Here is a 12,018-nt window from a genome sequence, read left to right as displayed (position 1 = left end):
CATGTGAGATGCATAATTGAAAAGCTTTGGCACAACAGCGCTGCATACCTGGGATATTGATTGTGTCTTTATTTGGTTATATTAGAATATAGACTCTGGCACTCTGAGAACTGTTCTATCTACACATATCTTAACTGGAATGAAATATAAGTAATTAATTATCTTAGTTAGCTTTTGTTCCTATAAATAGAATACCTGACAAGAACAACTGAAAGAGGGGTAGAAGTTTATTTGGGGCTCATGGTTTCAGAGGTCTCAGTCCATAAGTGGCTGACTCTGTTGCTCTGGGCTGAACATGAGGCATCTCCATCATGGAGATTGTTTTGGTACATGAAAATACATCTTGTTTTTGAATGTTGTAAACCATGTTAAGTAGAATAACATTGTTTGAGCTCTTACTGTGAGCCAAGCACTGAGCTCCCTATACATGTACCCACTCATTTAATTCTTGGAATAGCTGTAACAAGTTACTACTAACTAAAACAACAACATTTATTCTTTCAGTTTCTGAGGGGCCAGGAATTTAGGAATAGCTTAGGTAGGTGGCCTAACTTAGGGTCTCATAAAGTTGCAGTCAAGATATTTTTAGTGAAGGCTGCAGTCATCTGAAGACTTGATTGAGGCTGGGAGATCTGCTTCCAAGATGGTACTCTCAGATGACATTTGGACAGAGACCTCAATTACTTGTCATGTAGATTCTCCCCGTAGGGCTTCTTGGGTATAATCACATGCTGACAACCAGCTTCTCCCAGAGAAAGTCATCTAGGCGCAGCTTCTCAGGAAGCCACATGCCTTTTTGACCTAGTCATAGAAGTCATACACTGTCATTTTTATCATTATTCGCCTCACTGGAATTGAATCATCAAGGGAAGCCCACAGTGAAGGGAAGGGGAATCAAATTCTACCTTTTGAATGGAGGAGTATCAAAGACTTTGTGAACACATTTTAAGATGAGCAAACTTAGGAATGGAAAGGTAAAGTGACTTCATGGTGCATAGCAGACAAGTGAGTCGCAGAATCAGGATTTAAACCCCTGTACTCCACGTGAATCTTTCCCCCCCTCACCTTCAAATGCCTAGAGCACTTAACCTCTTAAATGCATGTAGAAAGTAACAGTGATTTCTTAATACTCACACATTCACATCTGGATATTCTTAGGTTATACAGGCCTTCTTTTATGCCTCATTCCTAGTACTCCCAGTTTTAGTTTTGACTCACTAGTTCATTCAATAAGTAATTTTGATTATTCTTGCCAAGTACAGGGTATTGGAACCATAGTCTGCCTAAGTCTAATAGCTCCCCTCCCCCAGGTCACTTAAAGTGACTGGTAAGAACTCCTTGCTGTCTGGATTAGTTTTTCCTGTGTTATTTGAGAGAGATTGAATGACTTTTTACTTTGAATAAATCTGGTTTGTAAAGTAATAGTCACCCAAACTATGCAGCAAGAGAAAGGAAGAAAGGCCTGGAAATTTTGATGTTATTTTTCACATTTTCTGTTTATCTTTCATTTTGTCAATCCATGGGAAAATTTGTTTTGTGGTGCTCTTTTGACATCTTTTAGCTGCAGTGCACTCTATAGGATTAACACCATAAGGGCAAGTATACCTCAGAAGTGCAATGCAAACTTTTGTTTGGGACTTGGCTCCTATGAAGTCTTTTCAAATTGGGAGATTATGAAACCATCCGGATTGGGATGGGATAGGTCCCTCAAAGATCAAACAAACGTTGCATGATTTGCCCTATTCTGCAGTGCTCAGGTGCTCAGGCCTTATGTATGTGAATTTATGGAACACGGTCTTTTCTCTTTCTTCCATACGTGTTTCCATTAGTCTTCTTCCCTGATCCTACAGGGTCAACCAACTAAATATCACTTAGGGAAACACTACTGGGAGCCATGTGTTAATTATGTGTTTTTTTTTTTTTTTTTTTTTTTTCTTTAGAAAGGAAGGCATAATTATTAATTTAAAACAAATCTCAGAATCTCTGAGAACAACTTAGTGACACTTTTATGCTTATTTAGTCAATCCTAGGTCCCTTTAGCACCTTGGCCCTTTGAATCAAAACATAACTTCCCAGAGTATGAAAGAGGAACAAGTATTTGAATCCAATGGGTGGCCATTGTGAGAAGGAAGGAACCTGATCACATGTTTCATCTTGAAGCCAGCACCTGTAAGAAACTGGAACTTGACCAAAGGCTAGTCAGTAAAAAGAATTAAGTGCCTGGCAGACCATTTTAATGGTTGTAGTGATCTATTTTCATGGTAGTAAGACCTGAATGGAAAACCATACTAAGCCAACAAAGCCTTCTTTGGAAATGAGATGACCAGGAGTCCTTGGGAAGGATTCAGCCCTGCAATTTGGTCTTTCAGCTGATGCTTACAAAATAAGCAAAGGGGCTGGGGACATAGCTCAGTTGGTAGAGTGCTTGCCCTGCAAGCATAAGGCCCTGGGTTCGATCCCCAGCACCACAAAAAAAAAAAAAAAAAAAAAAAAAAAAAAAGATGAGCAAAGAACCAAATTCACTTATAATTTATTTTACAAGAGTAAAATAATTTAACCAGTGTATAAAAGATACAAGCAGGACTGTGTCCAGTCCCCACTCCCATCACTGTATTAAAACAACCCAGCTCAGTGGGATTTATGCTCTACAGGTATGCGGAGCTCTTAACTTCTCAGTCCCTGAAACTCAAGTTTATATTACATGGTGTCTAAGAAGAGAGATGAAAATTCATTAGGTATTACGTAGGAATCTGTCTGTTCTAGTCTTAGGGGGAAGTAGGGTGGTCATAAAGCAAGAACACCTTTGGCTAGCAACAGGATGGTTCTGTTCCTAGGACCTTATTTTTGAGTCATCAGCACACTTATTTTGGTTAGGCTGGTTTTTTTTAGAGGTAAGTCTTAAGAAACACTGATTTGTGGTCAGAATTGAAATGTGATGCAAATTACATGCATGTTGTCTTTTGCTAGATCAAGGACAATTTTCTCCCTATGAATTAAAGACAGATAGAAAATTGAGAGAAAATTTCTAAGAACAGATGTTAGACAGGCAGGAACCAATTTTTATATTTTCAAAGGAAGAAGATAAATTTGGGCTTGTGTTGTCTTGTTTTTGTTGTTGTTGTTTTTCTCATTTTTAAAGAAAACATTTGCCAATATCTAAATACCAAAATTATAAACATGAAATAAGTTTTTAGTAATTTCACCTTTTTTCTACCATTAACATACAAGTAACTTGGAATATATTCCTTCAGTGCCTTCTTTTTTCCCTTGAGCATTGAGCATATACTAATTTACAAGAACTCTAAAATAATTGAATTGGGAAATATGGGCAATTTCTTTTTTTCTTTTTCTTTTGCAGTACTGAGAATTGAACCCAATCCTTGCATAAGTTAAGCAAGTGCTCTGCTATTAGCTGCATCCCCAGTTCAGGACTGTGAGCAATTTCTGATGTTTGCCTTTTCACTTAATAATCATGAGCCTGGTCTCTTGTTAATATAGAAATCTAATCAATTTTAAATGTGCAAGTTGACGAGTTTGTACATTTTTTCAAAATTTATTTGTTAATTCACATTGGACTTATAAGGATGTTTAAAATATCATAAGTTGAAATGTGATGTTACTACTAATCATATATTGGTTACTCTCATTGTAACTGGGTCTACAAAGTCTTGAATTCTTTGTGATGTTTCTTTTTTTGTCTCTTTGTTTATGCCTTTATTTTTCTCCCTTGACTCTGATTTATTGGGGGGGGTCTTAATTTTCTTTTTCCTCTTCTAAATTTCTGTCTCTCAAAATACTAATCTCGTCTGCCTATTTGTCATGAGTTTTCATTTGATGTTGTGGATGCTGTTTAACTGTGGGAACTATGGTTATTTCATCTCGTTTGCCATGTCATTCCCAGAACTATAGACAAGCAAATACTTACATCTCCCATGGCTACACATTGATATTCTTCTATAGATTTCTAAACTAGCCAGGAGATATTTATGTACATTCTATGTCTACACACTGCAAAGAACCTTTAAACTCTAAAGCTCCCTGAGAAAAATGTTAGCTGTGAATCCACTTGTATTTCTAAAAGAATGGTTACTTCGAAAGGATGATTCAAACATGTAGCAATTTTGAAAGCTTCTTTTGGAGTCTACATTTGTATGAATGTGGTAAATTGAGGGAAAGCTTGCAGAGAGAGAGATGAACAGACATACCATGGGTTTTACTCATTGGAAGGTTCCAAATGAGTGACTATACAATTATTCATGGGTCCTTAGAAAGTAAGAAATTGCCTCTCTCCATGGCCAGAGATGATCCTTAAAGCCTTTTTATAAACAAATAAAACCAAGTTGGGTGTTATGGCACTCACCTAGAGTCCCAGCAACTCAGGAGGCTGAGGCAGGAGGATCACAAGTTCGAGACCAGCCTGGAAAACTTAGTGAGACCCTGTCTCAAATAAAAAATGAAAGATGGAGATATACCTCAGTGGTAGAGTGCCACACCTGTGTTCACTCACCAGTACCAAAAGAAGAAAGAAAAACAACTAAACTAAAACATACACAGAAAACATACACAATCTTTGGACACTTCATCAGATGTGACCACTGGTTGAAAACTATGTGTGATAATTCTGTGCTGTATACAGAAATTAAGCATTTTGCCTTTTTTTTTTCTTTCTTTTTTTTTTTTTTTTTAATTTTCATGTCTAGATTTCCAACAAGCATATTTTTTGTTAAAGACAGAGCCTTTCCATTTCATTGTCTGTTTTTGGCCTTTCTATCCAAGAAAACTCAAGATGGACAAACGACTTTACTTACTGAATTAGAGTCTTAATGAGAAGTCAGTCACCAAAATGTGACTTGTCTTTTCTTGTGAGCTGGCAGTGACATTTAAGAACATGTGGCCAGTTTTATCCAAAATCTCACTGTGGCCTCTGTAGTAATGCTAGATGATGACTGATACAAAATTGCTCTTGTGTCCAGCACAAGACAATTCCTGCTAGCATTTATTCTTTTGTTCTGCACATGATCATCTGCAATAACAGAAAGTTTATTAGCTGAGTAACAACATAACTAATTAGAACCCAAAGAGTGATCTAAAAGTATTATATTAAAAAAAACTATTTCCCCCAAAATAAATAAAGCTAAATGGATTTCGTTGCTGATCAAATCATTATCTAGAGCAGCCCTTAATTTATCAGAAGAAAATGGCAAAAATGAAACTGAAGGTACATCCACAAAATCAATTACAGTCCCTTTGGGATGTAGCTGTCAGCAGCTTCAGCTCTTGAACTTCTATGAGGCATGCTGTGTCTTTGACCAAGAAATGTGTTTTCACATGTGTTTTATAAAGTAAACATCTGCAGTGCTACAGGCATAGTGCCAGGCACATCTGTGTCCATAGACACTGCTGGTAAATTAAGGACTGCCCTAGATAATAATTTGACCATCAACAAAGTTCATTTAGCGTTATCTATTTCAGGGGGAATAGATTTTTAGTATGGTACTTTTAGATCACTCTTTGGGTTCTAATTAGTTATTTTGTGACTGAGCTAATAACTTTCTGTTACTGCAAAAGATCACATGCATGTTCAGTTTCCTTTAGTGATGGTAAGCTCTCTGCAGGCAAGAATCCTATCTTCATGATTTCCATAGACTTAGCAAAATAAAAAACTCAGAATTGCATACTAGGTAATCACTCAGATCAAAAGTGGTGGTAAGAGTAAGGAAGTGAAGTGCTGTGGTTGTGGCTCAGTGGTAGAGTGCTTGCCTAGTGTGTGTGAGGCACTGGGTTCAATCCTCAGTGCCATGTTTAAAAAAATAAATAAGATAAAGGTATTGTGTTCAGCTACAACTAAAAGAATTAAGAGTAAGGAAGTGAAAATGTTTTCAAATATTCCTGTGACTCTATACCCTAGTTACCACAGAAAAACAAATGAGATATTTAAGAATTATCTTCTCCACTCTTTTTGTTTTAAACCTGACTGTTTCCTAGTCCAAGACTATCTAGAAACTATTCCAAGTACATAATGCCTTGGATTTAAATAACCTTTAGTAGGACTCAAATACATAATATGAATATTGAAGAATTATTTCACCTTGTCAGTCTAATTGTTCTATCAGAGGAGGAAATATTCTTTTTTTTTAAAATTTTTTTAGTTTATGATCGAACTTTATTTTATTAATTCATTTATATGTTCTGCTAAGAATCCAACCCAGTGCCTCACACTTGCTAGGCAAGTGCTCTACCTCTGAGCCACAACCCCAGCCCCTAGGAGGGAATATTCTTAATGAGAGAGGTGAGATATTCTGACAGGTTTCTAAGACAACAGTGAACTTGGTTAGATTCTAACAAATGTGAGTTTCGTCCATGTTAAAATGAAATGCCAAACATTTTTGTTGTCTCCAGTGTGATAAAACAGTGTTGACTTTGAGCCTCTTGGTGTCGATAGGTGATTTTCAAACTTAGACCTACCAGGAGTTTCACACTGCCGCCCTCTCCCCAGAGGTACCCCAGTTTTTTCTTTTTCCCTTCTTTCTTTTTATACTGGGGATTGGACCCAGCGGGTGGGTTCTACCAGTGAGTTGCATTCCCAGTCCTTCTTTTTTTTTTTTTTTAAAACAGGGTCTTGCTAAGTTGCCCAGACTGACCCTGAACTTGGGATCCTCCTGTCTCTACCTCTCAGAGTTGCTGGGTTTACATGCCTGGGGAGCAGCAGTTGTTTTTTATTTTATTTTATTTTATTTAGTTGTAGATGAACACAATACCTTTATTTTATGTATTTTTTTTATTTTTATGTGGTGTTGAGGCTCAAACCCAGGGCCTCGTATATGCTAAGTGAGCATCCTGCCACCGAGCCTCAATCCCAGCCCAGAGCAGCAGTTTTTTATTGAGACTTTAAGATAAAAATCTCTCATATCTCATTCTAGAATATTTACATAAAGTTTCCTCCATAAACTTTATAATTTATATTGATAAAAATATTGACTTTTTTTTTTTTTTTTTTTTTTTTTTTGCTGGTTTACTAAGGAAAGCCAGGAAATAACTCAAATCAGTTCTCAACCTAACAAAATAAACTTACAATATCTTATGCATGTTTATTAAATACAGAAACCACGGGGCTGGGGTTGTGGCTCAGTGGTGGAGCACTCGACTAGCATATGTGAGGCACTGGGTTCAATTCTCAGCACTGCATATAAATAAATAAAAATAAAGGTCCATCAACAACTAAAAAAATTTTTTTTAAAACTAGAAACCATGAATAAGCTAATGAAAACTATTAAAATCACTATTCTACCACTCAGGGCTAAACCATATAAACACATATATTGTACAAAGCATTTTTTTCCCCTCCAAATACAGACATCAGCTGCTTTGCAGAATGGATTTGAACTATGTGTACTCTTTACTTGAATATATTTTTATTGGATGAATAATATTCTATCATACAATATAGGAAATTCTTATTGATTATCCCCTGATTTCTAGTGAACCCTTTTTTTTAAAGAATAATATAAATGGTAGTTTATTTCCTATGCAAACTCCTCAGTTCCTAATTGATACCTGCCACATATCTGAGCTAAGCTGCTAAATAAATGGTGCCCCAGTGTTTAGAACATGGGATTTGCTTATCATGTTACTTTTGTGCAAATCTCTGTAATCTAGGCAGTACCTAACAACATCAGGGAGGTAGCAGACAGTAAATAGAATCTGAGTGAATGGGAGGTGGGAATCTCTTTCTGTCCTGACTTTTCTGATCAAAACAGCCAAATTGAACATATGGTGGGCACACTGGATAGCAAGATTTCCTCATGGTCGGTGCCTTGGCATTTGTCAGCAATTAAGCCTTAGCAACTTTGATAGAGTCTTCCCAGGAAGACTTTCTTTATCTGTGGTAAAGATGGGGGTGAAAGGAAGGCACACTATGTAAAAAATTTGGAACAAGAAGTTGATATGTACAGACCCTCTACCCAACAACAGTGTAATACACATTTTTTTTCCTAGTGCTTTCTGCTTTGTATTTCTTTTTTTTAATTAAGTGCACATGAAACATGGTAGTTTTTGTGGTTTTGTTTTTGGTACTGAGGATTTAATCTAGGGATCCTTTATCACTGAGCTATATTCCCAGCTTCCTTCTTAAATTTAATTTAGTATTTTAAGACAAGGTCTCGCCAGTTTGTCCAGGCTGGCCTTGAATCTGAGCATATGCCTACCATATGTACCCATTCTGTCTCTAGGTATTAAAAATGATGTATATATCCATATAAAGACTTGTATGTGCAATGTTCATAGCAGCTCAATTCACAATAGCTAGCTTGTGGAACCAACCTAGATGCCCTTCAACAGATGAATGGATAAAGAAACTGTGGTATATATATACAATGGAATATTACTCAGCTATAAAGAAAAATAGAATTATGGCATTTGCAGGTAAATGGATGGAGTTGGAGAATATCATACTAAATGAAATAAGCCAATCCCAAAAAACCAAAGACCAAATGTTTTCTCTGATAAGTGGATGCTGATACATAAGTGTGGGGTGGGGAGTGGAGGAACTTGGAATTGTGTAGAGGGAAATGAGGGGAGCGGGCAGGGGAAAGGAAAGATGATTGAATGAGACAAACATCATTACTCTATGTACATGTATGATTACACAAATAGTGTGACTCTACATCATGTACAACCAGAGAAATGAAAAGTTGTACTCCATTTGTGTACAGTGAATCAAAATGTATTCTGCTGTCATGTATAACTAAATAGAACAAACAATTTTTAAAAAAAGCCTTGTATGTGAATGTTGATAGCCATTTTATTTACAAAAGCCAAAAACTAGAAAGAAATTGAATGTCTGTCAGCGGGTGCATGGATAAACTGTTGTATACGTACATAACAGAATACCACTGGTAACAAAGGAATAGACTGTGGACACATTTGCCAACATGGATGAAATAAATTTCACTTGAGGCTACCATGAAAGAATCTAGACAATTGGTACGTACTCTGTGTAACATACTTTATACATACTATGTGTAACCTTTCCGAACATACATACTGATCTTTAGCAACAGAAAGCAGATTAGTGCTTGCTTAAGAATGGGAGATGAGGGCTGGGGATATAGCTCAGTTGGTAGAGTGCTTGCCTTGCAAACAAAAGGCCCTGGGTTCAAATCCCCAGCACCACCACCAAAAAAAAAAAAAAAAAAGAATGGGAGATGATGGGCCAGGGTAGGAAGAAGGATTAAAGGGATGTGAGACAATTCTTGGCAGTGTATTAATTATGATGGTTTCTCAGGTTATATGTGTCAAAACTTAAACTGTACACTTTGAAGATGTATAAAGTATATCAATTATACGTAAAAATGGCTGTTTAAAATATAAATAAGTCAGAAATCTGGGTCTGTTGTATCATAATAGTGTTTATTAAGAACCTGCATACAAATGACCTAACATTTTACTGTGTACTATTCTAGGACAATAAAAGGGTCTTGCTTGCTGTTTTATGGTTCCATACAATCAGAATCAGTGGAAAGTGTCAGAAACCTAGGAAATATTCTATTTCTCACCAAAAATCTTTTGTATTTATGGATGATTAACAGTTGATCATTGAATTTTTCTTTAAGTGGCAACATGATACCTAATGAAAAACTTAAGTATGTTGCATTACCTGGGTAGAACAGAAAATGGGTGATATTCAATGGCTCTTCCTTGCCCCATGAATCAAGATCAGTTTCCTGGGCTTTTGATATGCTCTGTGGTTCGACCCTAAGTTTCCTCTTCAGTTTTTGCCCACCCTGCCCCTGGAACACACTGTACTGTCCCAACATCATTGCCTTGGTTAATACTTTTTCTGCCTATGATTCTTAGTCACCCTTACCTTACCTTTGTCTGGGTCTGGTTAAAATCCTACCAGTACTTTAAGTTTACATTCAGATGCTAATATGCTTTCTGATCTCAGCCAGAAGTGTCATCTATGTTCTGTATATTGGTGGACACTAAGCATATAGTTTGTACCGTGTGCCTTGCACCAGATATATTTACATATAATGAGTTTTGCCAGTGGCATCTAGCAGGTACCTTGTATGTAGAAGGCATATATGCTGATTGTGTTTTAGAAGAATGCATTGGGAACAGAACTGAGCAGATGCAGTATTACACATTTTGGCTACTACTTGATTGTGTTCGACATGTTCATTGTACTTTTACATTTATTATTATTGTAATTAACATCATTGGGGGAAGCAGTGACAGGACAAGTGGGAGAAATAGTTTCAGTTTTATTTTTGAAGCTCATTATGTGGTCATATGGTTAGGGCACAGGAGTGGTAGACACAACCTTCCGCCTCTGATTTTAGAACTGGGAAGTAGTTGGAGAATTGGAAGTCAATTTATAACTTTAAATCAGCTAGATATAATTCACTCTGAGTAATCCAAGTAGAAATAACTGTGAGAATAAGAGCTTAGTGGCATCTCCACATTTGAGTATTCATTGTACTATGGAAAGAGCATGAATTTGTAAGGACCATGAATATTTGGGGAAATATGTTTATGAAATTTCAGATGACAGCTATCTTCTGGATTGTCCACACCCTTATTCACTTCTTAAATTTATTTTTCTAGGTTCGGACCCTATTTGTCAGTGGTCTCCCTCTGGATATCAAACCTCGGGAGCTCTATCTGCTTTTCAGACCATTTAAGGTACTTTTTATATCTTTCAGAAATTGTAGGAGAAGACAAAAAGACTGTTCCATGCTTTATGGGGGCTTTTTTGGAGGAAGAAAAAAATGTTTGAGAAAGCACCTTGTAAAGAGATGTTTTTAAAAAGGTTAATGAGTAAAGGAAAGTTAACAGAGTTTTCATGCAATATCACTGCCTTTTGGCCTCCAACAACTCATCTAGAGAGATCTCTTCTCTTACTGATGCATCTGGCCCCAGGGGTCTCTATTCCATGTAATCTCCCTGTTTGTTCTACTCCAGTTGAGGCTAATTATAGATCATCAGAAAGTCATAAATTACATACTGAATACTTATTTTTTCAAAAACAATAATGTAAGTCAAGCCCTGTCAATGCTTCCTTATTAGTTGGAATAGTATTCTTGATATGAAGATATTAAGAAATGGTCTTTTATGAACTCATTTAAGAACCTACACTATTATTTTTTCAATGGCAAAAGCCCTAAATTTCAAACAAAATTTTGCAGAAAGCTTGGTATGAATTCAGGGGAATCTTTCCCTTTGTTTAGTGAAATATTTAATGCAATTGCCTGTACTTCCTGACTATTGAAATAAAGTCACTTTAGAGATATTTAACATTGCTGGGATTGAAACCTTACCGGGAAATTGGACTAAAGCTGAAATAACCATGCTGGCTTTTGGAGGATAAGAGGAAGCCAGAACTTGCCAAAATATGGGCCTTGAAGGCTTCATAAATTCAGGGCCTGTGTCCAGTAGGTCTGAACTGGTCATTGTGGATGTGTCAGCTGCAACACCTGTCACGGGTCACCCTTATGATTAGGTAGTAGACAGGACAATCTTGGTATCTGATTAAAGATCCATCCTGATCGAGGCAGGGCATGTTGGACAGGATTCAGCTTAGTAGGAAAGATTAGAGTCTAGGTAGTATGCCAAGAAGACACCATGTAATGGCGGACCTCACTGCATTCTGACAGCCATCCCAGAATGTAGTAGTAATGATGATGGCACAGAGGGACACAGGAAGAGTAGATTCAAGACTGGCTGATAAGAAATGGGAAAGGAAGAGAAGGTGTGGAGAGTGTGAACTTTATGGAATTCCCAGAGTTTCTTCTACAGGGTCACAATTGTATAAAAGGGACCATTTCTGTGACTTTTTAGGCTAATTGATCTTCTTACAAACAAAATATTGTTATGTTTATGTGTATAGAAAGGAAGATCCAGCAAAGCCCTTAGATGTATTATCTCATTTCATTATTACCACAGTTATTTAAGGTAGATTAACCCCATTATTTCAAATGATGAAAATGAAACTTGGAGCCGTTGAGTTTACAGACA

The 12,018-nt window shown here is 36.7% G+C and overlaps 1 protein-coding gene across 8 annotated transcripts in view; it reads left to right on the top strand.

Annotated features, from left to right (window-relative positions):
* Positions 1-12,018, top strand: part of Rbpms (RNA binding protein, mRNA processing factor) — a 167,115-nt gene that overhangs the window by 61,034 nt on the left and 94,063 nt on the right. For all 8 annotated transcript variants that reach the window (XR_007108210.1, XR_007108209.1, XR_007108206.1 and 5 more), the window contains exon 2: positions 10,609-10,686. Coding sequence is in view for 2 of the 8 variants with exons in the window: in XM_047548431.1 (XP_047404387.1) it covers positions 10,609-10,686 (78 nt within the window). In the remaining 6 variants the exon portion in view is untranslated. The remainder of the gene's footprint in view (positions 1-10,608; positions 10,687-12,018) is intronic.

Source organism: Sciurus carolinensis, chromosome 4 (genome assembly GCF_902686445.1).
Source record: "Sciurus carolinensis chromosome 4, mSciCar1.2, whole genome shotgun sequence".
Lineage (NCBI taxonomy): Eukaryota > Metazoa > Chordata > Mammalia > Rodentia > Sciuridae > Sciurus > Sciurus carolinensis.
The sequence above is the reverse complement of the archived record's forward strand: the minus strand, read 5'-3'. Positions and strand labels throughout refer to the sequence as shown.